At 60.1% G+C, this 27,999-nt stretch overlaps 1 protein-coding gene across 1 annotated transcript; it reads left to right on the top strand.

Annotated features, from left to right (window-relative positions):
* Positions 1-26,545, top strand: MAPKAPK2 (MAPK activated protein kinase 2). The gene is given in 11 exon segments (XM_035561388.1): positions 1-45; positions 47-271; positions 20,872-21,011; positions 22,736-22,800; positions 23,271-23,350; positions 23,458-23,584; positions 23,965-24,040; positions 24,136-24,260; positions 24,390-24,475; positions 24,582-24,662; positions 25,035-26,545. Coding segments are annotated over 11 exon segments (1,194 nt in total). The 3' UTR covers positions 25,179-26,545.
* Positions 26,546-27,999: the final 1,454 nt, after the last annotated feature.

The raw sequence follows: 27,999 nt of genomic DNA, 5'->3' as shown, positions 1-27,999 counted from the left end.
ATGCTCTCCGGGGCCCCGCCGCCCGCCGGCTTCCCCAGCCCGCAGCCCCCCCCCCCCGCAGCCCCCCCCGCCGCCGCCGCCGCCCGCCGCCCCCCCCCACGGGCCGCCCCCGCCGCCGCTGCCGCCGTTCCCCGGGAAGGGAGGCCTGCAGATCCGGAAGAATGCCATCACGGACGACTACAAGGTCACCACGCAAGTGCTGGGGCTCGGCATCAACGGGAAAGTTTTGGAGATCTTCAGCAAGAAGAGCGGGGAGAAGTTCGCCCTCAAGGTGCGCGCGGGGCCCCCCCCTTCCCTCCTGTCCCTTCCCTCCCCTCCCCTTCCCTCCCCTCTCCTCGGATCGGGCCCCCCACCCCATCCCCGGTGCCCCCCGGTCCCCCCCGTCGGGGCGCACAAAGGCTCGGGGCCGCCCGGCTCGGCTCGGCCCGGCCCGGCCCGGCTCGGTTCAATCCTCGCTCCGCCCGCCCCGCTGCGGGCTGCTCGCCACGAAGCGCCCCGGCGCGCAGCTTCAGGGCTTTCCCACAGCGAAATAACATCCGCCCCGGCTGCCCGGGCAGCCCCGAGGCCGAGGGAGAAGACCCCTGCCCGGCAGGCAGCCCCCCGGGGGGGTTCTCGCCCTGGTGCCCCCCAGTGACACCTCCCAGCGCGGGGCTCCCAGCACGGAGCTGGCCCAGCGGCGCTGGGTGGGGGTCCGGGGGTCTGCCGGCCTCTTGGTCCCGTTCCCCTTGGGACCTTGGGACTGGGAATGGAGCCCCGTGAAACAGCGCAGAATAAGGAGCAGCCGTCGTTCCCCGCTTTGGAAGGGGAATGGTTCGGTGTTATCCTGCTCCTCCGTCGTCCCCAACCCACTCCCGCTCCAAGGGTGCTCAGCCGAGCAGCACAACCCGAGGGGCGCCCCGGCACGCGCTCGGTGTTCCGTGCTTTTCGGGTGAGCGTTTGGAGCGAAGGCGAGGAGCGCGGCTCCCTGCCGGAGAGGGACGTGGGGAAGTTTCGAGGAGGCTGACGGAGCGCCGGGGGACACGGGCACGAACAGCCGGCGCCACGGGAGCGCCGTGTTCCCTAGCAGAGATGCGGCTGGCGCCCACGCATTAGCTGTTAAAACCTCGCCGTTACCCTGAGAATCGTGAAGGCTGAAAATATCACCGCGTGGATGTGTAACCCTCACCTCCTTTGTTTTTAGAGTTGCCCGTCTGTCGGCATCTGAGGTTCCTAACGGGAAGGAATGGGCAGGTGGGCTCTGGAGGTACAAATGGCGCTGCCGGGGTGCGCGGGGTCGCTGTGGGACGGCGCTCAACGCGTGCGGCTCAGCGGGGCCTTGTGCGGTCAGACGACAAAAGTTTGATGTTTCTTCCCAAAAGGCAGGCGATTTTCGTTAGCCGCACCCCGTTACGCTGCAGGATGAGATGTATTGTCAGCTCGTCGGGATGGAAATTAGCGAAATCCTCTTCTGTTTTGACAGACACGCTCCTCACCACTTCTACAGTTGACTCAACTATTTAAAGCGTGGATTCCAGCACTTCCCTTTCGCAACACTGAAAGGGGAAGGATGGCAGCGGCGGTGTGAGGACGGGGGACACCGAGCTCCAGCGGTTCCTTCCCGGCCAAACCTGGGCTGGGATGGTCGGGGCCGGAGGTTTGCACCGTTGCCCTGCCGCTACCAGCGGACGGGGTTGGGATTTAGTGCTAGGTGTTGTGTTGTGTCCTTGGCCATATTGAAAAGCGTCTTGTGGTGTAGGATTTAATGGTATGGGGCAGAATGGTTGTGCAGCTCTTGGAGGATGAGGTGCGCCCGATGGTGAATCTCTGTTTTGGAAAGTTGCTGGTCTTCTCCCCTCTGTCCCCTGCCCCAGCCTCTTCGCACTTCCCCGGCGGCGAGAGGAAAGTTTAGCTGAGCTGTTGGATGCGTCTCTGGTTTTCCAAAGAGCAGCACAGCTGCTACTGTAAGTGATTCCTTCCAGCCCCTATAAACCGCTCTGCCGGGAGCCTGGGATCTGGGGCAAGCTGCGTGTGCCCTTCTTGCCGTGGGGAGCACGAGCTACAAGCCGTGGTCGTCCCTCTCCGGAGACAGGACCGGACTGCGGGGCCCAGGGCTGGTGGGGGGACAGCCTGGGATGCAGCGTGTGCTGACAGCATCCCTCCCTGCTACACGGCCGGGATGACATCTCTGTTAGAGACCTGCAGAGAGGTGTTTGGATCGGAATTACTCATGGGCTGCACCAGTGTGGAATGATGACCTAAAGCGGGATACACAGAAGTGATTGCATTGGGTTGTCATGTTGCAGATGATGCTTAAAAGAATTCTCATGGCCCTTATCCAGGAGCCAAAGCTGAAATCTCTTCCTGCTGCCTGCTTTGGTTGTGCAGCAAACCTTTCCATTCAGAGTAGTTTCTCTTTATGTTTTCTGTTCCAAGATCTTGTACATTAATGCGGTCCTCCACTGGAAGGAAACAATTGGGTGTCTCCTTAATATTAATAGTGACTTCTGGATACATTGTGCTTCCTCTTGGAGCAGGAGTGACTATTATGTTGCTAAACCTCCCTCCCAAACAGAGAGACGCATTTAAGTTAGCATTTTGCTGAGGGTCACTTTGCTTAAGAGCACTTTTCAGTGCTCCGGGAGAGTTTGAGCTCAGAGGCAGCGTCCCGGCGGGGGTGAAAATGTTACGGCCAATTTTCTCCTCTTTCTGGTGCAATAGCCCATGTCAGAGACACACCATTAAATAAAACAGTGTTGTGTGCATGTTAATGGATGGTAGTTCTATGTGCTGCACTGTACCTAGGTAAATCCAGGAGATACTCCTTTTCTTATAGATCAATATTGTTTCAATGCTTTCCCACACCCGTTTTTTATTTATTTATTTATTTATTTTTTCCTGCTATCAAGAAACACTTCAAGCGTGGAGTCCATGGATTGTCCGCTCAGGAGCAGATGGTTCTAAACACAGATTTTTCTGACTCGGGTGCTTCTTGCCTGCGTTCAGCCCTGAGCTGCCCCACCACCGGCGGTGGGGACCCTGTGGTTTATTTGCTCCTGGGTGTGGAGCAGGGTGGGAACGCGAAGGCTGTGGAGAGGTGATGAGTGGAGCTGAAACGCGAGCTCTGGGTGGTTTCTTACCCCTTTCTTCCTTGGCATGATTTATTACTAGGCTTGTCACCTCTGCAAAACTTATTGTATGTAGGTCACCGCTGACTGGACTTGGCGTTGCTCGTTGTGGTCAGGCTGTGGGCATTATGTGGCGCTGGCTGCGACGGTGGGGCTGGGAGCGAGGGCTGTGTTGTGTGCTGCAAATTCCCCTTTCAGCTAATCTTTAGGTGAGATATTGGGCTGAAGGCGAGCTGTACAAATTCAGTGTTTCATAAGCAAATGGCAGGTAATGCAGACTGGAGAACGAGGCCCAGGGGCGGCAGGTGATGAGTTTTTCTGTGCCCTGTGTGTCTCTCGATGGAGCAGTTTTCCCTTAAAATAAACAAACGTCTCTCCTCACCCAAATTTCAGAGCAGGGAATCTTCATCTCTCCCTTCAGTTCCTGCAGAGCTGTCCCCTCTCTCTTGCAGCCTGGATTTTGGAGCATCCTTGGTGCTCCGGGGCATGTTTGCGAAACACTCAGTCTCACTCGGTCTCCGTCTCATCAGATAACATGAGCGATGATTCCTGTGATGGAGGAGGAGGAAGGAGAGCCCAGTACTTTTGTGGTTTATTGTTCTTTTCGGCCGCCTGCCGTGGAAGTAGGGCAGGCAGTATCGGAGCTGCTATCAGCGCCGTGGATGAGTGTTTGTGTCGCTGGTGGCCTTGTGCTCTCTCTGCCACCATGGGTCGGGTTTTCTACAAGGGTGTTTAAAGAAGCAAAGCACCCCGTTTCACTTCAGCTTCATTTAAGATCAAATGCTTTGTCCCTCAGACAAGCCAGCTGGAAAAATAACCCCTAAGTGATGGAGTGAATGAATATCCTGGGCTTACGCTCATGGGAAACAGACCTCGCTGTGTGTCTGCTTCTGTGTCAGCGGTGGGATTTTTTTGAGCTCTGCTATGTATTTTATGTAACCAAAAATGTCTTCACTGTGGATTTTTGTACAACTCATAGTTTAAAAGCTGTGGAAAGTATAGTGACATCACTGGGGCTTTTCCAAGGCAGTGGTTTATTATCTCATTGACCAAAAGAGTTTACTGACTTGGGTTTTGAGTTTGTTTAAACAATTTATGATCAGCCATAATCCCTTCCAAATACATTACATGTTCCGAGCAGTCAAATCTACAATGGAGATAAACTGATAACGGCCTGGGAGCCGGGGGCTGGTTTGTGCTCTGGCACATGCTCAGGAAATGGTAGGGCTCTTCCTCTTAGTAATTGAATGCCTTCAGCCACAGGTCTTGCAGAGGAGGATCCGTGTTTCCTGTGCTCGCAGATGCTGGGATGCAGGGGTTTGCGGGTTTACAGGGAGCCTGTGTCTGCCCTCTCGTCCATGAGCTTCACGGTGTGCGTGTGATTAATAGCCAGATGCCACCAGGTAGAACGATGAATTCCTTGTTCGTGCTGAGCTCCTGCCTGGCCTTCAGCGAGCTTTGGCCACCATGGGTGCTGTAAAGCACCGCGGTGCTGGGGGCTCCCTGGGCACGTGCTGCCTGTCGTGGAGTGCTGCGTGCGTTTGGAGCAAGGTGTGAATAATAACTCGAAGCCGCTTGAGAAGTCAGGCCTCCTCGTGTGTTGGCTAGATGGGCGACACAGATGAACTCCAAGAAGATTTGTGCCGAGGAAGCCTGGAGGTGACTTTTCTCCGAAACAGCTGGGCTTGTGCTCGGGCTGTGATGTGTGGGGGCATGGGCTGTGCTGGGCCGTGCGGGCGTTACGGAGCAGGTGGACAGGGCCAGCTGGAGCCATGGCCACTGGCAAGCAGCCCTTTGGCCACCCCAGTGACACGAGGCCAGCCCCGGGCTGTGGTCAAGATGGGCTGAGCCCTCACGAGTCCTTCACAGCGGTACGAGGGCAGTAGCCGATGCTGTGTTTTAAACCCCATCCCTTCTCTGGGGCTCGCGCTCTCCCATCTTTGTACCTGCACCATGCGAGCCGCGGGGGCTTGCCCTCTGCCGAAGGACCGTGAGGAAGGACCCCGCGGCGTGCCGAAGCCCCGTCCCCCTGCCGGCTCCGGTGACCCCCCCGGAGGCCCCGCGCTGCCTCCCGGTGCGGTGCGGCAGGCAGGCCCCTCTCGCAGCACAGCGGCCCTGCGCGCCTGGCCTCAAGTTGCAGCAGCATTCAGGCAGCATGACCTCACCTCCTGGTTTCCAAGAATAACGCGCTGCCTCCCCTCTGCCGCGCCGGGGCTGGCTGGGGCGGCTGCCGCAGGCTGCGGGGCTGCCCCTGGGGCCCCTCTGGCTTGGGGCTCCCCTCCCCGACAGGCCCTGAGCATCGCCTGCCCCGTGCTGGGGCTGGTTGGGCTGCTCAGCCCCTCTCCGTGTTGTGGGAAGGGGTTTGGGGGTGGATGTGGGGCAGGAGTTGGGGAGAGGGTCTTCAGGAGCCGGCTGAGCTTGCAGGCTGCTGGTTTTGGGTGCAGACCCTTGAGGGCCGGGGCGATCCCTCCACTGGCCCCACTTGCAGGTGAACGCAGCGTTACCAGATTTCTCCCTAATAAACCAGCTTTGAGCCCAGGCAGCTGCGTTGAGGCTGACGTTTCATAGAACAGCTTGGGTTGGACGGGACCTTAAAGACCTTGCTCCAACCCTGCTGCCATGGGCAGGGATTTCAGCACGGTCCGGGACTGCTGTGCATCGTGGTGATCTGTGGGGCAGTAAGTGATGCTCTGTTTTAGAGAGCACCCTGCCTGCAGGTTCAAGGATGGGGCAGGGGGGGATGCTGTGAGCGGGGGGCGATGCCCTGGTGGTTCCTGGGCAAGAGCCTGCGCCTGTGTGTGCTCACGCAGGAGCGAGTCTGAATGCAGAGACCTCAAACAGCTTTTAAGCCGCTGTTCCTTTATGCCTAGCGGCCGATTCATTTCAAAGATTTCAGCCTTTTAAGATCTTACCAGTTTGGGGCAGGATTGTGGCGACCACAGGTTTAATGCTTGCATTAACTCGCTGATTGCTTCACGGCCTCAGGAAGGGACCGAAGGCCGCGAGTCTGAGTGCTGCTGACCCCCCTGCCCTGAGACGACCTGGCACACGCGTTTTGCTGGAGACGCTGTGAGCTGTGAAAACGTGAAGGGTGGTGGGATTGTCCCCGTCACCAGGCTGCTGGGGACAGGACAGGGTGCTGGAGCAGCCCCTCTGAGCATGTGGAGCCTCACCACGGCAAAGTCTTGAGCCTGACGCCGCCGGGGAGGGCAACAGCATCTTCCCACGGATTAGTGCCCTCCGTCGGCGCGGGGCTTTGTTGGGACAGAATAACTGCTCCCCGCGGAGAGGGCAGGTGAGCAAGTTGGCTCAAGGGGTCCGTGACTGTCACGGCGTTTGCCGTCATATGTAATGAGATTATTTAAGCCGTTGGCGTCAGGGCTGCATGTGATTGTGTGCCTGGCCGTCCAGCGAGCTGTAGCCTAAACTAGAGATAAAGTTCAAAACACAAGCTCAGATCTGAATGTTCCAGGGGCTTCCAGCCAGGTGGGGACTTTGCAGTTCTGCTCCCATAAGTTCTCCTGGTTTGGGATATAGATTTGGGATTAGCGGAGGGATGGACTCGTTAGCTTCATCCTAATTACCTTTGCTGCCTCTCTTTGCGTGCCCCCGGCTGCAGCAGGGTGCTCCACTTGGGTCGAGCCTGTTCAGCTCTGCTGGCCTGGCACAGGAGCGTGCATTGGGCTCAGGTTGTCATTGTCCGAGCATTGTCTGCTGGAGGCAAAAGTTGTACAACAGCGGGCCAGGGCTCTGTGCTGAGGGGCTGAGGCCCTCCTGTGCTTTTTGGGCAGCCTCATCTTGGGTTTTCCATGGGGCAGACGCGGGCAGGCACCTCCTCTGCTCCGAGTGTTCGCAAAACTGAGCAGCGCTTCTGTCTGCGGTCCTCGCCAGTCGTCTGGCCCTGAGCTGCGGCGCAGAGCTAGCGTAGCCTCACGAAAGGCTCCTCGGACTTCCTGCCAAATGTGTGTTTTCAGGGAAATCTGGCTGGAACAAAAGCTGGGGCTGCTGTGGAAATTTGGCAGCGCGTTGTGGCGGCCGCAGTAGCCGCGCTCGTTGCTTCTCGAGCCGGTAGGTGCGGGCGGGAGCCGGGTCAAGCAGCGCTGCTCGGAAATGGGCACGGCGTCCCGGGTGTCTCAGCTTATCTGGGCTGCAGGAAGGTATGTGCAATCACATGCAAGCAAACCAGAAAGAATGCATGTTATCGTCAGCCACTTCAAGAAAAAATAAAAGGGGAGGGAGGCTGGTCTGGTAACAGCAATGTGTTTTTATTTTCAGTAGTTGTGACAGCCTCATTGCATCTACCATCTTGGCATTTAAGAATGCTTCAGGACAGTTTCAACGTATCCTATATCCCCGTGCCTTAGCAAAAAGGCAGGGACCGTGCTCACTCTCAGCTGGTGCTGCTGTGGGTGCGAGTGCCCCGTCCCTGCGACTCCCGGAGCTGCTGCTTCCCAACACGGCCGGGCTGCAGGATTCAGCTTAGCCTACGACAGCCTCCTCCTGCCCGCCTGCTCCCCTCCAGGCTCTGCTGTGTCTCCCTCTTTTCCTCTCCAGCCGTTTCGCAACGCCGCTGCCCATTACATTGGGCAGATTGCTAAGAAAACACGGGCTGCTGTTGCATAAGTCGCTCTGCCGCAGTGGCTGGCTGCCTCTCCCTGGGAAGGGTGGGCTTGCCAGGAAGTTTAAACCAGGGTTATCTCCTGGAAGTCATCAGGGCTGCGGACCCGGTGTTTTTGGGTGGGAGTCCCGTGCCGCAGGCTGTGTGTGGGTTTCCACCCCGGTGCATGGGGTGCATGGTGCCTTGCCAGTGGGAAGGCTGCTTTGGGGAGCCTGTGAGCATTGCAGCCTCCAGCCTGGCATCTGCCTGAATTCCCTGGGAGGACGCCTTCACCCTGGCTAACCCGGGGGCTTGCAAGAGGCTTGCTTTTGTCTTCAGCGGGTGTCCCTGCAAGGAGCAGCCCCTTCCCAGTGCCAGGGACGTGAGCGAGAGCAACCGCTCTGGGACCGACGGGAAATTCGCTTTGAGTCTGGGTCTTGGACAGGACTTCATAGCCCAGGACCGCTCCCTGCTTTCCTGTCTGACCACGTAAACACACAGCCCTCTCCCGACAGGCGGGTGACGGCTGAGCTCCGGGGCCGTCCCGCTCTGGGGGCGCTGCCACACCTCACCGCTTGGCTTTGGTGACTCAGTGGCTTGTTCTGTGTCAGAGCAGGACATCTAACATCTCCCTCCTTGTCTCTCCTCCCACCCTCTTTATTTCATGCTGGGGAAGAAGCTTCCAGCACCTCGCCGTGAGGAAGAGCTGCTGGTTAGGAGCAGTTCCCTGCCCACGACGTGAGATGGAAGCCGGTGGGGAAGCGGTGCAGCTGTGTGGGGCTCGGAGGTGCCCTGGGTGCTCCTGTGGCCCCAGCTCCCGGCAGGGCGCAGCGAGGGAGGTGACCAGCCTGGCCCGAGGTGCCTGTCGTTAGGGATGCAAATCCTGGGCTGGTGAAGCCTGGGTGAGTAACATGCCGGGGGTTTCATGCTGATTACAGTGTGGTCTCTGCACGTGGCTGAGCAGCAGCTCCCTCCCTGGGGGCTGGAGCTGCCGTGGAGCAGCGTCCCGTGCCCCTTGTGGGGCTGTGACACCCCTGTCCCCTGCCAAAACCCCATCCCCTGCCAGACCCCTGTCCCCTCTCCTCTGCACGCCTGAACAAAGCCTGTCACCTCTCCAGTCTTGCTGCTGGTTCTCTTTGAATCCATTCATGGCACCTTCCATTAAGGTCAAAATTGTAACCCAACGGACTTCTCAGGGAGTTAGCACTGCCAAAAATCCCTGGTATGCGCAGCTTTGCTGTTATCACACCGTGTGTGCACGCATACCCTCAGGGGTTGGTGGCTGGGGACCCGTCCCTCCCCGCTCTGAGCCCCCTGCTCTGGTGTCCCTGGAGCCCCCCCGGCAGCGTCAGAGGGATGCTCTTATCTCCATCAACGGTATCAGATGAGGATTCAATGATGGGAGCCCGTTCATTCAGCTTTGCACAGCTCTGGCAATACAGACGGGCTCTGTTCTGTAGGCCAGGCAGCTGTGGCTTTTACCAAAGCATCCCTTTTCTATTTCTTTCTATCCAAAGACCGTACTGAAGCAGCCAGGCGAGCGATCCTGGGAAGGAGGATCAGGGGGACGTGGTAGCATTGGGTGCTTTCCTCCTGCACAGGACAGGGAGATCCCAAGGTATTTCAGTCAGCTTGGAGGGGACACAGTTTCCCGAAACTAAACTGCTTGGTGTCATTGTGCCTGACAGGCTGCAGGGTTTGCCTTTGGAGAAGTATTGGGGCTGCCGGAGCCCTTGGGCCAGAGGGTGGCCGCACCGCACAAAGGCAGGACTGTCTGCTGCTTGGCTGTGCCCGGCGTCCCCCCGGCCCCGAGCCCTTTTCGTCAATAAGTGGGATTGAAAGAGCTTGAATTCCTACAGAGCTGGACCCGGGAGCCCCTGGCCAGCCCCAGAGCTGCTTCCCTTCGCCCCGTGTCTGCGAGGGTGCTGGGTGTAAGGGCTGGCACGGGGCTGGCTGAGGAGAGGAGTCCCGAGCAGCAGTCCAGCTGCTGGGCAGGCAGCAAGAAATGCGGTGGTAGGTTTTTTGATGGCTTGTTTGTTTAAATGCCCCTGCTTTTATGCTTTTATGCTTTTATTCCCTTCCCATGCTACTCTAACAGGCGAAACATGTTCAGGGTACGGAGCATTTGTGGAAGGATCAGTGGGTCTTCCCAGAGCCTGTTTTCACTGTGTGTTTATAAGGTGCAAGAGGACAAAACCTCCGCTATCGACTCCTTGCTCTGCGGTGTTTCCAGTGCCGGACCTCTTAGCGGGAACAGCCTGTGGAGACCGAGCCCAGCGGGTCCCTCTCGGTCACAGTGAGAGGGGAGGTTTTTCCTCTGACGGTGTTTGTGGAGGCATGTGCAGCCAGGCACTGGGTGATGAATTATGCATGCTTGCTGGATGAGGTATTTCGAGGTTACTGCGCTGACCAGGACGCTGGTCTGGGCCCCGTCCTGGCCCTGCTGGGCCTTCCTCCCTCAGCCCTTCCCTTCCTCCTGCCCGCTCCCCGTGCCCAGCGTGGGGCCGCTGCTGGCGCTGCCGCGAGAGGCCGGGGAGAGCTAATAATAGCAGCTGTGTCCTGAGTGCTTTAATGAGGTGCCAGCAGGATGCAAAAAGGGCTTTTTAAAATAGAAGCCTAACTGTGTTTTCCTCTCAGCTGGAATTGTCTCGGACGCCTGGCGCAGGGGGGCCGAGCTGCAGCATGCTGGGGGGAGCACGAAGCTGAGGGTGCTGAGCGCCAGGGTGCTGGGGCGGCCTCACAGGGGCCCACTGGTGCGTGGCAGGAGGCTCACGTCCTCCTCCGCTGCTGGAAGGGCCCCAAAGCCCTTTTCGGTTCCTGTTGCTCTGTGAGGCCACGTGGAAGGGTGGCAGAGGCCCACAGGGAGGGCTGGGCCGCTGCTCGCCTGGCCGCCCGCTCACCCTCCTGCAGTGCTTTGAGGTCTGGGGTCAGCCCCAAAATGCTTCTCGTCCCTGTGCTTAAGGGGAAGGTGCCCACGGGGAGCTTGGGATCTGGAGCTAAAAGCTTCTGGCTTTTAGCCCGGGTCGGTTCATCCCAAGTGGGGGTATTCATACGAGGTCCTCTGCAGGCCTCGCTGGGTGCCGGGGGTGTGAGACACCCCTGCAGCAGCAGGAGGAGGAGGAGGAGGAGGCGCAGGGCAGCCTCTCACAGCGAGAGCCCCAGGTCGGGGTCAGCATGCTGTTGGGCGAGATGGAGGAAGGAGGGGCGATACAGCTCTGTGAGCCTCCCCTTTCCCCTGCCCCTTCGTTAGCACCCTTGTTATGTGCCTGCTGTGGGTCAGCTACACCAGCTCCGCTCCTGCCCCATGCTTTCCCCAAAAGGGGACTTGTGCATCCTAAGGGACCCGGGGCAGGGGCTGCCTCGGGGCTGGCAGCTCTGGAGAAGCCGGAGGAGCTTTTAGGGTCATTCCTCCGTGTGTGGGGTGGAGGGACAAAGGCCGGAGGAGGGCGGTCACGGCAGCCGGGGGTGGGAGTGTGTTTGGGGAGGCAGCCGCGGGGCCCCTGCTTGCGCAGACAAAGGCGTGTTATGAAATCCCGGTGTTGCTCTTGTTCCGACCTTCCCCCTGCACGGCACAAAACCTCCTTTCAATAGGAGCAGCGGCCGCTTAATGCAGGAGCTGGTTACGCTTTGCAGGGCTGCATCCAGGCCACGTGGGGACTGGGGGCAAAACGCCTCCCAGCCGGCACAGGGCAGCCCCACGTCCGCAGCGGTGCTGGTCAGATGCAAACATTGGTTTTGGGTATGGGGAAGTCTGTGCTGGGGGGGTTCGTCACCTCCGGGGTGATCTGGGGTGCTGCGATTGGGGTTCACGTCCCTGGGCTCGACTTCGGAAGGTGTTTGTGAGCCCCGGTGTTGACAGAGCCTGCCGAGGGGATGAAACGCTTCTAAACAAATCGCTGAGGAAAGGACAGAGTGATGTAAAACGTGCCATGTGTGCGTCACCGGGCTTCAAGGGCACGTAAATAAAACCTTGGTGATGTCCTGGGTGGCGAGAGGAGCTTTGGGAGTGCTGCACTGCATCCCGTGGGCTTTCCCTCATCCATCCTCAGCCTGGCTGGGAGAAAGGGGCTCCCCAAAAACGGATTTGGTGGGCTCATCTGGGCCTTGCTGTGCAGACAGGCAGAACATAGCTTTGGGGCTGTTGGAGCCAGGGACCCAAAAGGATGCTCCGAGTGCCTGGTGGCTACTCAGACGGACAGACGGCCCCATGGGGCTGAGCATGTCTGTGTGTCTGCCAGGAGGGAACCCTACGGACGCGGAGCCCAGAGCTGGCGCCCTGTGCTGCCACGGAGGCACGAGGGTGCTGCAGTGGGGTTGCAGCAGCGGGCTTCCAAGCTGGGCACGCGCCTTCGGGAGGGAAGTGCAAAGTACGTAGGTCAGAGCTGAGTTAATGGTTTACATTAGTGCTCACTTCTGTATCAAACACACCCATAAATATCAGCCTCTTCCTATCGTAAAGCACATACATTGCACTTTTCCATTCACCGGCACAGCGGCTCCGATAGGAAGTCTAATTAGATGCAGGACTTCGAGGGGGGGGATCTGAAGGGAGAGCTGGGGTGGCCTCAAAGGCTTTGCAAGGAGGTGGCAAAAAAGCGTTTGTGCATGAAGCCCTGGCCTCAGCAGGGTGTAGCTCATGTGAAGATGTTCGCCCCTCCCTTGACTTCTCATTTTCCTTTCACTTTCTGTGGTGCAGATAAAAGGGCCCGAGATGCTGGCGGCGGTGCTGGTGATCTCTGCCTTGCTCCCAAGCCAGCTGGTCCCCTCCCTGCTCAGACCTCATCTGGTGTCACTGTCACTGCCGGGGGGAGGTGACGTCTCAGCACATGTAGGAAGTGGCAGGCTGGGTTTGGGGCGTTTTGGCCGTGACACCCCCCATTCACCCCCTGCTCAAGCACCAGTCCGAGCTGCATTGCTGGAACACGTCCTGGCTTGGGAGCGCTGGGCCCAGCAGTGCCGACGTGCTCTGCCCACCTGGGGGGTGATTTATCACCTCTGTCCTCCTTGTCCCTGGGGAGCGATTTATCCTTGTCCCACGGGAGCGTGACTGCACTGCCCATTGTGGCACCTACATCTGGTGTGGGGGCCCTTTCGGTGCTGAGCCCCAGGTGCAGGGCAGGACCTGGGCCTTTCCCAGTCAGTCCCTGGTCACACTTGGGGAAGCTCCTGGTGCAGGCACCTGTCCTCATGCCCCGTTGGCACCAGCCTGGTTAATGGATGTCCTGACACACCCCAGGACACCCTCCTGCGTGACAGGACACCAAGGGTCTCGGTAATGAGTGCTGAGGGCCTGAGCTGGGATCTGACCATGCAACGCAGACCCCGCTGGAGAGGGGAGCAGTGGGGCAGTCACCCCAATTCACCCCAACTCCGTGTTTTTTTGATGTGCGGTGGTGAGAAGAGGACGATCCCAAAACACAACCCAGGAACCGAATGATCCCCTAATACTGTTTTTTCTCAGATACACGAAGCAGAAACTGTTTATTTATCTTCATTAAGCGCTCGCAGCAGTCTGCCATTGGTGTGCTGTCACTACGAGGTGGTGAGTCAGCGGGGACGCTTCGTGCTGCCGCCCAGTTGCCGTTTACCTGCTCTGACTCTTCCACGAGCTCCGCAGCCCCCTCCTTACGCCCTTGTCCCCGATGTCCCCGCTGTGCTGGTGGCACTTCCCTCGGCGTTGGGGCAGTGTCCTCGGGCACCTGTCGCAAGACATGGTGCAGTATTTTGGTGCAGGGCAGTGGGCTGTGGCAGAGGGGGGTGTCCCGGCTGCACGGGGAGGGGGGCGCGGGCCCTCAGCAGGTGGCTCCTGTTTAAGCCCCAGCCTCTCTCTTCTGCTCCTCGCCTTTGTGCGCCCGGCGAGGCTTTTGTTGCTGCCTGAAAAGCCTGAATAGCTGCCACATCTGTCATGGGCGAGGAAATGCTCAGCAGATGCCCTGGGCTGAGGGGGGTGGGTGGCGGGTGGGGGTCCCCGGCACCCCCCCGCAGTGGGAGCTTGCAGGGGATGGTGCAATGCTCACGGGTGCGCGAGGCCCCTTCGTGCTGGGTCTCTGCCGGCCCTGGTGTTGCAGGTCTCCTTGTGAAAGCGCCGTGCAATGGTTGTGTCGCTTCCCTCGCCAGCCCTCCGTCCTCTGCCCGCTTGTGAAATCGCCCGCTGGCGTCGCGGGGTGGGGGCTGCGTGCGTCTGAAAAATGTGGAGCCACACAGCTCACGGGCTTGGGGGCTTTGCCTATTTTGAGTTTCTGTCTGCAAGAGGTGTTTTGGGGGAAAGTAATCTGAATAATTCTCTCCCTGGGATGCTTTTTCCAAGCTTTCCATCTTCCCGGAGACAAATGGGTATCGAGGATGACCTCTGGTTCGAGGCAGTGGGGGGATGAAGCCGCTAATGCACCGCGTGCGGTAGCTGGTGGCTGTTACTGTCTTTCCTTGCGGTCTTTGTGCCCTGAGTGAAGCTGAGCAGGGAGGCAGCCCCGTGGCGTGGCAGACTGCAACGTGCTGTGGGAAGGACATTGCCTCCCCGGGACCGTGCGGCTGCTCCTCCGGACACATCACCGTGGCACAAACCAACGGGAGGACGAGGTCTGGGGGCTGAAGGCTCTCGTCTGCTGCTCCGTGCACGGGCAGCCCACAGGGAGGTCTGCTCACCCCTGGGTGCTGCCAGTGGGGAGGATGTAAATGTAACGCAAAGGTCCGTGTGTGAGCCCCGATGATGTGGGGGAGGTTTCCTGAGCCGCACGTTTTGTCATTGGTGTGCTGTAACTGAACGATGAGTGTTCCTGCATTGGGTAACTTCATTCCTCTTACGGGCTCTGGGACTTGCAGTTTGATTTCTCTTCCGGAGTTCAAGACCAGGCAGCGCGAGGGGAAGCCGGGCTCCCTCCTGCTCGCTCCGTCCCAGCGGCGTTGGGGCTGGGGAGCTCCCTGGGGGGCTTGGCTGCGTGGGGTGATCCCCCCAGGGGCTCCCAAATGCTCTGGTACTAACGGCAGAGAAAAGAAACGGGGGATGCGGTCAGTTGGTCATCCCGGTCCCGGCACAGCACGTTCAAAGGGTCCGGCACCAGCTCTGCGAACGTGTCACGCAACTGGTGCCAGTTGGCAACCGGTTCACTTGAAAAGATTGGAAGAGGCAAATCCTTTGAAGAGAAACCATTTTGCTTTATTAGGGAAAAACATTCCTCGCCTCGCTGCTGCCTGGCCAGGACAGCCCCTGCTCTGCTTTCCTCCTGGTAACGTGGGCGGGTGACAACTTGCAGGTCTGTGCTGTGAGTTCATTCCTCGTGCGTCAGGAGCAGGTTACTGTAACCCCCCGGTGTGGGCTGCTCCGTGGGGTGTCCTGCTGCTGGAGGGTCCTCAAAGGCACGGCTCCTGCACAAATAATGTGTGTGCTGCTGTACTGGGAGCAGGTGGAGCACTGGTGATCAGGGAATATAGGTAAATAGGATACCCCAGCTGCAGGAGCAGCCGATGTGCCCGCGTGAGCATGGAGCAGGAGCCTCGGTGGCCGCCGCAGCAGGTGAGCAGCCGACGCTGGTGTCCGAAAATGTTCAGCTCCCTAAAATGCTGCATAGCAAAGGGCATGCTCCCCTGGTGGCCTGGTCCCACGACGTCGGGCTCTGGGGAAGGGGCAGCTCGGCTCCTTGCCCCATCCCACCCTGCGGCAGGCGCTCAGCATCTCCCCGGCTGGGTGCTGGGGACGCTCCCCGTGCGAATCCTGCCGTGAGTCACGGCGAAGCGTCGTGCGAGGGGGCGGCGAGGCTGAATCAGGACGCGCACAGGCGAGGGACCGTGAGCGTGTGTGTGCGGCTCCAGCTCCCGTGTTTGCTCTGCTCTCTTCCTTCCTTCCTTCCTGGCTCCCACCCACCTTCCCCACAGCTCGCCTGTGATTGCAAAGGGAAGCCCCTTACCCCGGCTCAGCCTGGGCAGAGCTTTTGCCGGCAGCAAACAGAGGCTGGGGGCTGAGGGGCTGGGCACGGAGGGGCTTTGTGACCGTGGAAGAGGAGTCCCCTGCCCTGCCTTGGAGACCCGTACCAGCCCCGGGGGCCGTGAAGCTGTAGGGTGATGCAAGAGAGCGCGGCTCCCGCACGCTGCTGCCTGCCCTGGTGTTCCCCGCCTGCTCAGCCAAAGCCTTTGAGGTGTTGGCCTGCAGCCCTGGGCAGTCCAGAGGGTGCCCGGGTTGGCGGCCCCGGCCTTTACTTGCTAACTGGAAGTCGTTGCTCAAAGGTCAGGGTGTCTGCGGAGCGCCGGGGCCGCTCCTCTGCAAACCTGCTAGCACCCAGCGGGCTCGCGGGGGCTGCAGAGCAGAAAAATTGGCTCAGCCGGCTGCTCTGAGCTGCAGCGGGTTCGGAGAGGTTTGGGCGTGAGGAGCTTGAGGATGAGGTAGCATTTTGCTAGGGAACAGTTCAGAAGCGCAAACACCAAAATCTTCCTTACGCAGCCGCGTTTGACGCACGTCTAACCCTGTGTAAACGCATGCCACTGCCCAGCTTTTGCTCCAGGGCTTTTTTGTAAAGCACGGTGGTTACGGAGAGAGCAGGGCGCTGCCTCGTTGCTCCCCACGAGGCCGGCAGCGGAGGTGCTGAGCCCCGCGGCGCTGCCCTTGCCCTCCGTCCGCGGACGCTTTCATAACCCGGATCCGGTTACGGCGCGCGGTGCCCGCGGTGCTGCTGCAGCCGCGCTGCTCCTGGCCCCGCGAAGGCAGAGGTGCTGCGGGTCAGCCCCGTCCCTCCCCACGGCTTCTCTCGGTGCTCGGCAGACTCCCAGTATCGGGACAGTCACCCTCTGCCTGGTGCTGGAGCATCCCCCTGCTTAGTGTTGGTGTTCGGTCTTTTTTTCCCCGTCTTTGAGCAATGTTCCCAGCTGTCCGTGGGTTTCTCCGTGAAAACACGAATTCCCGTTGGTTTCCCACCTGAAGGCGTCGAGCTGGGTCCGCAGGAGCCGCCCCCTGGAAGGAGGCAGCAGGGGTGGGGACAGCTGAGCTGCACCCGGCTGTGTCCGGCGGGCTGCCCCTGCCCTGCCATCGCCCTCCCACCTGGGCACGGGTAACCCGGCCGTGCCGCCGACCGCTCGGCTTGCCAAATGCACTCCTGGAGCTGCTCTGAAGCCCCAGGTGGCCCCCACCATGGGCTGGGGTGGGCGAGAAGGAGGGGGCCGTTAACCCTTTCTGGGCCTTAGGGAAACACAAGGTGCTTTTCTGATCCCAGCCTCTTCCTCGCAAGCCAAGGAATATAAATATTGCTGCGGCCATGGGCCACCCTGGATGCCAGAGCTAAATTGGGGACATGGGCAGTGTTACCAAACACACCCAAATACGTTGGACAAGTGACCGGAGCAAGCTGCAGACTGTAGAAAAATAGCTTTGCTTTGCAGCACTAAAATGGTGTTAATTCAATCTGGGGGCAGTGGATAAAGCCCTGAGCAGCAACTGGGGGACATCAGGGCTCACTTCTCCCTGGATGACGAGGATAAACCACTTTTTGTCTCTCTCCCCACCTTCCATGAATGCGCGGTGATGTATTTTAACCAGAAATTGAAAAAGGTGGTGTTGGGGCCGGGTGGCTGGATGTTTGCTGTTGGTTCAGAAGGGGTTTTGAAAGGGTTCGGCCGTGCCCGATGGGCGCCGTGGGGAGGCGCAGAGCAGGCGGGGACGCGGCGCTCGGAATAGCCGTGACCGTGCTGCTGAGGCTCGCAGGGCTCTGTGCTGATCCCGTTACGTGCCCGATGCCACCGAGCTGCCGGGGAGGAGGGCGCTGCTTCCACAACGGGGCTGAGTGCAGGGAGCAGGGGATGCCCTGGTGCTGCCTGGGGAGCAGCGCTGCTGCTGCCTTCGGAGCCGCGCGGGGAGCTGGGGTGCGGCGGGGAGAGAAGCGGCAGCCGAGCTGCGGGTGGAAGAGCAGAGGAGAAATGTCACAGCTGTCCTCGGCCCGAGCGGCTGCCCCTTTTGCTCTGGTTCTCTCCATCCCACCCAGCGCAGCGGCTGGAAGGAGCGGCGAGGAGGAGAAGCAGGAGCAGAACAACCCCGTGTGAGTGCCACGGGCGGTGCGAGCCCCGACGGCAGCACGGGGTCTGTGTGCGTGGGCAACGCGAGCACCCCCCTCCCGTGGGCTCCTTCCCTTGCCCACTGGGGCTGCCAGCAGCCCAGCACCCTCCCGCCGGCCCGTGGGATGCTTTTACCGTGGCGTGGGCGTTGCCACGTCCCTTCTGCATCCTCCTGACCCGCTGCGGCACTGATGCAGCCTCGCAGGGTCTGGCCTCTAGCTGGCACCGGGAACATTTCCCAAACAGCCCAGCTCGTTCCCTTCACGAGGCTTAATCTCCTCCATCCCACAGCTAACAGGAAATCGGAGGGAGGCCGGGCTGTTTGCTGAGCCGAGGTGCGGGGGGTGTTCTGAAGGCTGTCAGGCAGCTGTTTACTTTACTTGCCTGTGGGTGCCCGAGTACAAAAGCAAATGTCACGGCTGTGCTGGCACAGGTAATGGAGGCGGCTGCCTCCCAGCTCCTTGGAAATACAATTAAGCTCCTTTAAAAGCGCTCGGAGTGACCTCTGAAAATTGGATGTATGTTTCTGTACCTCTCCTGTTTGTTCTGCTTAGAGTTATGCTAACTGTCTGTTTCCTGCTGCTCAATTTTCCCTGTGTGTAATTACAATTTCTTTTCTTTTTTCCCTTTTTTTTCTTTTTCTTTTAAACTCCCTGACTCCCCACCCAGGCTTTTTGGGGCAGCGCCGTGAATAACAAAGCTTTTCTCCAGGCCCTGTCCCTGCCCTGCTGCCTGGCTTCTTCTCGGGGCTGGCGGGGCTTGGAGGGGCTGCCAGCCTTCTGCCCTGCGCCCCACCTTCACCAGAGGCTGTTACGCCCACACCGAGCTATCACACGGAGGTGCGGAGGTGCCCTGGGCTGTACCGGGTGGGATTTTGTGGGTTGGGGTCCCCTGGTGCTGGGGGCGGGTGGCTTGGTGAGATGGGAGAGGCCGTGCCCTCCCCTCATCGCCTCTCCTGTCTGTCCCCGGAGCTGCGGGGAGCTTTCCGAGGCAGCCGTGGCCAGGAGTGCCTCGAGTGCCTCCTGCCCTCTCTCACGACTCGGTTCTTGCTTTGCTTTTTATAGCCCCGGTGCTTCCTGTTTGCTTAGCGGCCCTGAAGCCGGCACAGGGGCTGCGAGCGCTGATGGTGTCCTTGGGGCTGGGGCTGGCGCTCTCCTCTCCGCCTTCTGCGGCCGTCATCGCCCTTCCCTCTGCTCCCCTGGGCACCGCCGAGTCCCAGCGTTTGGGGCAGGAACCCTGCTCACTACAGCCCGGTGGCAGGGCCGGGGATGCGGGGAGGGACGTGACCGAAAACACAGGCACATGGGTGAGGGCTCACGGGTGGGTGTCGGGGTTGTCCCCATCCCTGTGGCAAAGGGCGAGTGCAGTTGCAGGCAGGATTGCAAATTGCTGTTCCTCTGCCAGGGCTTACATTGATACAGGTGGGCACAGCTGCCGAGCATTTCATTTATAAGAGGGCAGCTCACGTCTTTTGGGGCCAAAGCAGGTGTTAACCCTTGTCGCAGAGCACGCTGCACCTGGAGTGGTATTCTAGGTATGATTTTGGGTCCTGTCACCCCGGTGGCAGCCGCCTGGGCTGTCTTGTTGCAGCACCAGGTCCTGAGCGGACGATTAGGCTGTCGTGTGCTGCAAAATGACCAAACCTGATGTTTCCTGCCTGTGCGCAGCCCTGGGGCTGTTTCTCTCCCCTCCTTAGCATGCGTCCCCCCTGGGGATGGGGTGTTCCCATCTGCCCTGCCGGTCACCTCTCCTGTACACACTGCGGCCAGTCGGAGGGATGTGGGGGCAGCCTTTCCAGCAGCCAGGATGCTCCAAAGGGAGCTGTGGAGATGCGGCATTATTTTTTTTAAGGCCAGCCTGTTCTGGTGCTGGAGCCGGCGTTGCAGACCCGGTCCCAGCTGGGGGCAGCGGGTGTTGTGCTCCACCGAGCCCAGCCCTGAGAGCTGCTGGAGGCAGGAAGGAAGATGAAATGCACTCAGGATAGACACTGTTGTTGCTCTATATTTAGGAGTATAATAATTAAGGCTGGTTGTTTATCCTGACAAACATGGTAATTAATAGTCTGTGGCAGACTAGCTAATCCTTCCTGCACCTGGGAACTGTGAGTTGTCTCTGGGAAGGGCAAGGGCCTCATTAAAGGGCTGCTGCTGCTTGGGAGAAAAGCCTGCTACTTAGGGAACATCTGGCTGTTCGCTTTGTCCCGTCCTCGGGCGTGCGTGCTGTGCTGCTGGTGGCCTCCGAAGCTGCTCCTGCATCGTGCCCGTGCATGGGGGGGCCCCAAGCAGGACGACGTGCCTGTCCCACGGAGCAGGAGGCCGATGTTTTAAACCAGCGGTGGTGGCTGGATGCAGATGGTGGCCCTGGGGGCAGGAGAGGATGGGCAGTGTGTGGCTGCAGGGCAGTGCCAGCGCGTGGCTGCGGGGCAGAGCGCGGCTGCCTGGGGGCTGCGAAGGGCAGGGCGAGGCCATTTGGTGGCACGTGGGGATGCAGTGCTGCTGGTACGGCGTAAAGAAGCTCATAAATGCAGTGAGGAGTCGCGCTGGTTGGTGTCACGCTGGCAGGGCACTGGCTGCAGACCTCCCGGGTGGGAGACAGGCGACAGGCAGCTGGGATAAGCTTCCGAAGCGAGGCAGCGAGGGCAAGCAGCTTATGCTGTTGTAAGGATGTGGGAGGAGAAGGGTACAGAGGAGTCCTTGGGGAGCAAGACCGATTAAACTCCTAATGCACAAGCCTGGCGTCTGCTGGAGCGCTTTGGTACTGCTGCTGGGATGGAGGAGCAAGTGAAAGCGCTCCCCGGGACATCTGCGTTCCCTGCAACTGCTGCTTTTGCTCCGTCTCCCGTCCAGGGTCACCGGAGGGGGGCCGGGCGTTCAGGTGAGGGTTAACAGGACGGAGCGAGCCCCGTCACCCTCCCGGGCGCCTCTCGGGGCAGGGTGGCTTCGCGCTGCTCCCGCTAGATGGGGATGGAGGCATTGCACTGAGCGCCTGAGCGCCTCGCCGCAGCCTGCGGGCAGCATCTGCGCTCGGGCTGCACCCCTGCGTGTCCCCCCCCCGGGGCGCTGTGCCAGCGGGGCACTGGCCCCGGCTCTCCAGCAGGTGCCAGGCTGGGCGCTGACGGGGGTTTCGCTTCTCCCGCAGATGCTGCAGGATTGCCCCAAGGCCCGCAGGGAAGTGGAGCTGCACTGGAGGGCGTCGCAGTGCGCGCACATCGTCCGCATCATGGACGTCTACGAGAACCTCTACCAGGGGAGGAAGTGTCTGCTCATCGTCATGGAGTGGTGAGTCCTGGCTGCCAGTGCGCTCCCCTGCCACAGTGGTTGGGTGATGGGGAAGGGGGGACCCGGCCCCATGGCGTGGGCACTGGGGACACCGTGGGGACGCCGGCCCCAGGAGAGGCGTAGCATTGAAGATGTTTGCAGGACGGACTTCCAAGGTGCTGAGCGCCCTGGGCGGGAGCGGCGCTGGCTCTGAGTCATTCTGAAAACTTGCTCGGCACTCGGGAGGCTTCAGGCCTGGGTTCTGGTAGCAGATGGGTCATAACCAAACTGGCTTTGGCCATGGAAAGCCGGGGTAGTCGCTGGGTTCCTGGCACCCAGCGGTGCGGTGCGGTCTGCGGGGCAGCGAGCAGCCGAGCAGAAGCGCCCGGCGCAGCAGCTGCTGAGCGAGGCTGGCTCGGGTAGATGTCTGATATAACATGGGGAGGAGGAGGAATGAAGGGGAAAGTATTGAAACCACATCCCAACCGCAGCTGTGATTTAATGTAGCTTCCTTGCCAAAACCTCTCCCCTGGCAAGCCGGCAGGTTGCCTGGGGGGGGCCGAGGGGGCGAGCGGCGCGGGGAGCGGGCAGGGCGGGCAGCACGGCAGGGGTGGGGAGAGGCGTCTGCGAACCGCGCCGGGCAGCTGCGGCCGGGAAGAGCTCGTGCGACGGGCGCATCTACCTGCGTGGGAAGGGAGCAGCTGAACGGTAGGAAACGAGTCCCCAGAGCGCTGACAGCTCCGTGCGGCTCGGCTGCGATGGCTCCCTGATGTCCGAGGGGCGTTGTGGGCGTAGTGCCCCGCACGGGGCAGCGCGTGGGCCGTAATGTGACCGTGCTGGGCCCAGGTGGCTCGGCGCTGTCCGTGTCGCAGATGTCCAGCTATGTCCAGGGCGCTCCCTTGAGATGCTCTCTGCGCTGGGAAAGCCGGGAGCCGTTTCTGCTCGAGTTAGATAAGACTGAGACAGGAAACGCTGTTATCCCTGTTCTCACGGAGAAGCGATCCCTGTTCTTATCCCTGATCTCTGTTGGAGTCGAGCCTTTCCTTAGGGTACCTGGGGAGCCTTTGATGGGGGCGGGAGCCACGCTGAGGTTTCCACAGTCCTTCTCCAGCGCCTTACCTGCGAGCTGTTGTGCTGCAAGGGGTCCGGTCCCTGCCTCTCCCACCTACAAGCCGATGTGGACTGTCCCACACGGGTCACACTGGTGGAGCCCTGTGCTGTTCCCTGGCTGTTGGGGCATTTAGGAGGTCCCTGAGCAGCCCAGTGTCTGCTGGGCACGTGGCCCATCGCCGGCACCTCACCTGCGCAGCCGTCTGAGCTCAGCACTTCTCCCGGCGCGGGGTTTGGGTTTGCGTACTGCTGAGCTCGGTCGCCTTGTGAGCTAAAGTAGGCCAAGCAGGCTGGGAGTGCTCTCACCACGGCAGAGCATTTCCCCGTCTTTACTGTAAATGCATTTTTGTGGCTTGGCACGGCGACCACGTCCGTTTGCACCCCGTGTCTCTGCAGCATGTGTGAATCCTCTGCCCTTCTCATTTCTGGAAGAGGGAGGCTCTGAAGCGCTCAGTGCCCAGAAGTGCCGAACGAAGGGCAGGGATGGAGAAGAGATAAATTTACTGCTGAGCTTGTGCGGCGCTTGGCTGAGCGTCAAAGGCTTTGGTGCTGCTCGAGCTGGGGCATCTTGCAGGGCTGCTGGCAAAGGCGCCGGGGAGTCCGCGCCCACCTAACGCCACCCGCTTCTCTTGCAGCCTGGATGGCGGGGAGCTCTTCAGCCGGATCCAGGACCGGGGAGACCAGGCCTTCACAGAACGGGGTACGGAGCCCGCGGTGCCCTGCACTTTGGTCTCTGGGCCATTTCTTGCTGTTTGTAGGAGTGTCTCTGGTGCGGCCCATTTCCTCGGTGGCCCTTTGAATTAGCAGCAGTTGCGTTTGGGGAACGAGCAATTCAGATGTGAGCGCCCAGCCCTTGATCATGGCCCTGATTTTTCCTGCTCAGTAAAGAGCAGAGCTTGGGAATGTTTTCTCAGCTTCCCCTGTGCACCACCCATTGCACGCTAGCACAGAACACTCCCCCACGCTCCAAAAATCTGAATTCTGGGGGTATGGCTTTCAGAGCAAAAACACAGTCTGTGGGGTCGCTGCTTGGGAAGGGAGGTTTTGGGGAGAGGAAACCCTTTAGACTGCAGCTGTGCTCTTTGGCTCCTGGTCTGTAGAGTAGCCCAGGGAGCAGTGCTTGTTGTAACTCACTTGTAAACGCTTTCAATGGCTTCCTTGCTGCTTCAGAGGCTTCAGAGATAATGAAGAGCATTGGGGAAGCCATCCAGTACCTGCACTCGATCAACATCGCGCACCGGGACGTGAAGGTACCACGCTGCGCGCTCACCCGCGGTGCTGAGCCCTGCCTGGCCGCAGTGCTGCCGGGGCTGCTGCCAGCCCTGCCGCTCACCTCCTGTCCCTTGTCTTTCCACAGCCGGAAAACCTCTTGTACACCTCCAAAAGGCCCAATGCTGTGTTAAAGCTCACTGACTTTGGCTTTGCTAAAGAAACCACCACGCACAACTCCTTGGCCACGCCGTGCTACACGCCGTACTACGTGGGTAAGCTCCGAGCGCTCCCAGGTCTGCAGGGCTGGGGGGGTCACAGCAAGGGGGGAGGCTTGGAGGGGGCCACGCTTGCACCCCTGAGGTGCAGCCCTTTGGCTTTGCGCCCACCGTGACCTGATCACAGAGGGGCGTTTGGGACGGCTCCTTGCCGGGTGCTTTGTGCTGCTCTTGGTGCCGGCACGCGCTGCATTCGCTGCTTTGGGGGGGTGAAGCTTTGCCCGTGTGTGTGGGCTGAGCCCCTGCATGTGCACAGCACCAGGCTCAGCACTGCGTGGGCAAAGCGGCTGTGCCTGTGCTGCAGCGTCCCCCATGCCCCAAGGGCTCCATCTGCCCCCCAGCACCCCCACACCGTGTGTCTGCCTCTCTTTCACCAGCCCCCGAGGTGCTGGGCCCAGAGAAATATGACAAATCCTGTGACATGTGGTCCCTCGGCGTCATCATGTACATCCTGTAAGTCACCCGGTCCCTCTCCATCCCAGCGGGTACCGGGGGCTCCCCCAGAGCCCGGGTACCACGCGCTGATTCTGCCCCCCTGCTCCATGCAGGCTGTGTGGGTACCCCCCCTTCTACTCCAACCACGGCCTCGCCATCTCCCCCGGCATGAAGAAGCGGATCCGCATGGGCCAGTACGAGTTTCCCAACCCCGAGTGGTCGGAAGTGTCGGAGGAAGGTAAAGGAGGTTGTGGGGGGGTTGAACGGGGCTGGGGTCTGCTGGGGGGGGGGGGCACATGTGGGCGTTTTGGGGTTGGGGGAGGTGCCTGGGCCCTGCTCACACACCTCCCCATGCACCCTCTTGCAGTGAAGCAGCTGATCCGCAACCTGCTGAAGACGGACCCGACCCAGCGCATGACGATAACGGAGTTCATGAACCACCCCTGGATCATGGTGAGCGCAGGGCTGTCAGGACAGTGGGATGGGGACGGGGATGGGGTTGGGGACAGGGTGGGGGCACCCCTGGCTCCTGACTGATGCTGCCCCGCTCCCCCCGCAGCAATCCATGCAGGTGCCGCAGACGCCGCTGCACACCAGCCGCGTGCTGAAGGAGGAGAAGGATCTGTGGGAGGACGTGAAGGTGAGGCCCTGGCCCGCTGGTTTGGGCCCTGTCACACTCTGTGCTCCACGTGCCGTCCGGTTCTGCCTCCCCCTCACGCTGGGAGGGTCTCAAGTTGGGCTGATTTGTGCTGGAATTGCAATTTGGTGTAAAATTGGAAAGCAAATGGCTCCCAGGGAGCACACTGAGCTCCCTGTGCTGTCCTGTGGATGGGTGGGGGCTGGAAAAATTGCCTGGGGGTCTGTCAGTCCCATCCCACAACTTGCTCGTGAGCAGCAGGACCATGGGAGGAGGGCGGGGGGGTTCCCTGTCCTGGGGGGTCCGTGACCCGGGGGGGTCCCTGCTGCCCCGTGGCGGTGCTGACGGGTGCTGCGCTGTGCCCCCTCCCCGCAGGAGGAGATGACGAGCGCGCTGGCCACCATGCGAGTGGACTACGAACAAATCAAGATCAAGAAAATCGAGGATTCCTCCAACCCTTTGCTCATGAAGAGGCGAAAGAAAGCCAACCCTGCGGAGCCCACAGCGCTCCCCCACTGAGGGCACGAGCACCGGCAGCCCTCGAGAAAGCAATAACTATATATATATATTTTTTAAGAAAAAGACACAAAGAGACTGACTGTTCTATCAAGCGCATGGAGTTCAGACATTTATACCAGACTAGTTATTTTTAGCTACTCACCTGTGTTTCTCGCCTTTCTGGAGCAGGCGACGCGATATCCCCGTCAGATCCACGCGCGTCAGCCGGGGGGTTCTGTCCTGTAGGTGGATGACACCGATAATTGGATTTTATTTTCTTCTTTCGTGAAACATTTCGGCTTTTTGTTTTTTGTTTTGTTTTCCTTCCTTCCAAAGACATGGAAATTCCTGTGGTGACCTTTGTAGGGTATATAACGTATACGTATTTTTTAAAAACTACTGTAGAGCTGAAACCCAGGCAGCGCGGCCCTGGGAGCGCTGGCTAGAGGCAGGCTTCGGGCAGGGGGACAGGAATGGGGATGGGGACGGGGACGGGGAGCTCCCTCCCCATGGGGGGACAGGGATGGGGAGCTCCCTCCCTGCAGGGGGACAGGGACGGGTGCAGGAGGGCGCATGCTGTTTGCCGGCCTGGAAATCTGCTGCTTTTAAAGCATGCTTTGGGGGGGAAAAAAAACAAACAACAAACACCACCAAAAAAAAACAAACCCAAACCAGCAAGCCCTCCCTGAACTGGAAGCCTCGACGCTGCCCGGGGCGCGCAGGGCTCCCCGCGAGGGCCGCATGTCTGTGCTGCTGTCTGTCTGTGCGTGGCTGTGCGTCGTGTCCGTCGGTACGGAGGTGCTGCCTCCCCCCTCCGTGACGCCCGCCGGGGTCTGTGTGTGCCTGCGATCCAGTTCTGACCTCAGGGGTTGGCGGGGGGAGAGGTGGGAGGCCGGTGCCCCCCCTGCGCCCCCCGCTCTGTGCAGGGCAAGGGTGCTCCCCCCTGCCTCCAGCCACCCCTTCTGCCCCCCCAGAGCAAGATGCTGTGCTGGGGGTCCCGGGGGTGATGGAGGAGATGGGGGTGCAGTGGTGCGGGGCTGGGGTCACTCTGTCCCTCCCCAACCCCCCCAGTGTGGTTCCTGCAGGGGGTCTGGGAGCGATCCCCTGCTCCCGGAGCAGAACGGCTGCGCTGGAGTCTTTAGTCCATGAATAATTATTATTATTATTTGTCACAATGTTTCACTGCGTTTAATGTGTTTGAATGGGGAAAAAAAAGATTTTTTAAGGCAATGTTTAGTTTTTAGGTGATCTTTTAGACACTGTATGGAATTTTAATTTGTTTTAAGAAGCAGTTTTTATCTTTTTTTTTTTTTCCTCCGTCTGTTGGCTTATACTAATCTTCCTGGTCTGCTCTTCAGTCCTTTGGATTAAAGACACTTAACGCGTCACCCAGTCTCTCCTCCTTGCTTGTGTGGCCGTGTAGGAAGCACCCCAGGTGGTCGTTCTCGTGATGTGTCCTAAAATGGCTTTTTTTTCCTCCAAAGAGGCTTTTTTTTTCCACCAAAGAGGCTGAGTTCCCTCAGTGCGTTCTCCGGGGACGTGGCATTTCTGCCCTTTGCTTGGGGTTCGGCTGCCTGATGAGGTCTGGTGGCTGGGTCTGTGCAGGTGGGGTTTCCTCTGGGGTGCTGGGGCCGTGGGGTGCTGGGGCCATGGGGCTGTGGGTGCTGCGCCCGGGTGCCGGCAGGGGGAACTGCGCATCCGGCTTCGCAGCCATGCTGTGGGTGCTGGGGCACGTGTGGTGCCGGGGACCCGGCTGCCACCGTCCCCGCTGTCACCCCTGCCTGCGCTGGCCGCTGTCCTGGTGCGTGCAGTGCGATGCGCTGGGATTTACAGCCGCTGGGAGCTGGTGCTGCTCGTCCCCGTGTGGGGCTGCAGTGTTTGCAGAGGGGGAGGAAGTAACAAAATCCCCAGTGCCATCCTCCTCCTCCTCTTCCTCCTCTTGGGCTCCCTCCTGGGGTGAAGAAGCCACCGAAGGGCTGCTAAGGGGGGGGTGCAGAGTGTGTGGGGGCAGCAGCCAGGGCTGCAGGTGGGCTCGTGCGAGTGGACGAGTCCCGTCGGGTGGTTTGACTCCAAACCCTCGCTTTTCATTGTGGACCTGAGTTTTTTCCCCGGGTGGTGGGGGCCGGGCACGAGGAGCCCCCCACTGGGCTCTGAGCCCCAGGCTGGGGGTCCCCAGGGCGTCCCCCTGTGCACCCCCGGGGCGAGTCAGCAGCCGCTGAGCGGCGCGAGGGGCAGGTGACGTGTGCGAGTGGGTACATGGGAGCGCTGCCCACGAGCTCTGCCAAACCACAGAGCAGGAAGGCTCTGAGCGAGCTATACAAAAGGCTTTATCTGATTATTTGTTTCATAATTTCACGCTTGGAGCTGGTTTACTTTTCTTTCCGCTCCAGCCGATGGAGCTGTGCTTTTCCGACAGCACTGATTGAATGAGCCTCGTGCTGCTGCGGCTGCCGGCGCTGCTGCAGCCTCCTCGCTAAGCCGGCTTTGGGCTTTTATTTCGGGGGCACCCCTCTCCTAGATGAGATCTGCCCCAGTACGCCCTGGGATGGGGCTGTAAGTGCTGGGCTTGGGGGTCCTGGGGGGGCTCTCTCAGCCTTTCCTTCCCAGCTGGAGAAGTTCCCAGGTGCTGTGAGGATTCCTGGGGCTGTCGCAGCGTGGGTTGGGATGTGCACCCCGTAGCGCAGGTTGGGGTGACCAGGCTGTGGTGTGGGTGCTGGAGGTGTTGGAGCAGCCGTGGTGACCTGGAGGGGCTGCCCCGGGGCTCCCCGGCTCGCTGGGGCTCCTTGGCTCACACATCTTCAGCCCCAGCACTCTCCTGACGCTGCCTCTTGCTGCTTGTAAC

Source organism: Cygnus atratus, chromosome 24 (assembly GCF_013377495.2).
Source record: "Cygnus atratus isolate AKBS03 ecotype Queensland, Australia chromosome 24, CAtr_DNAZoo_HiC_assembly, whole genome shotgun sequence".
NCBI lineage: Eukaryota > Metazoa > Chordata > Aves > Anseriformes > Anatidae > Cygnus > Cygnus atratus.
The sequence above is the reverse complement of the archived record's forward strand: the minus strand, read 5'-3'. Positions and strand labels throughout refer to the sequence as shown.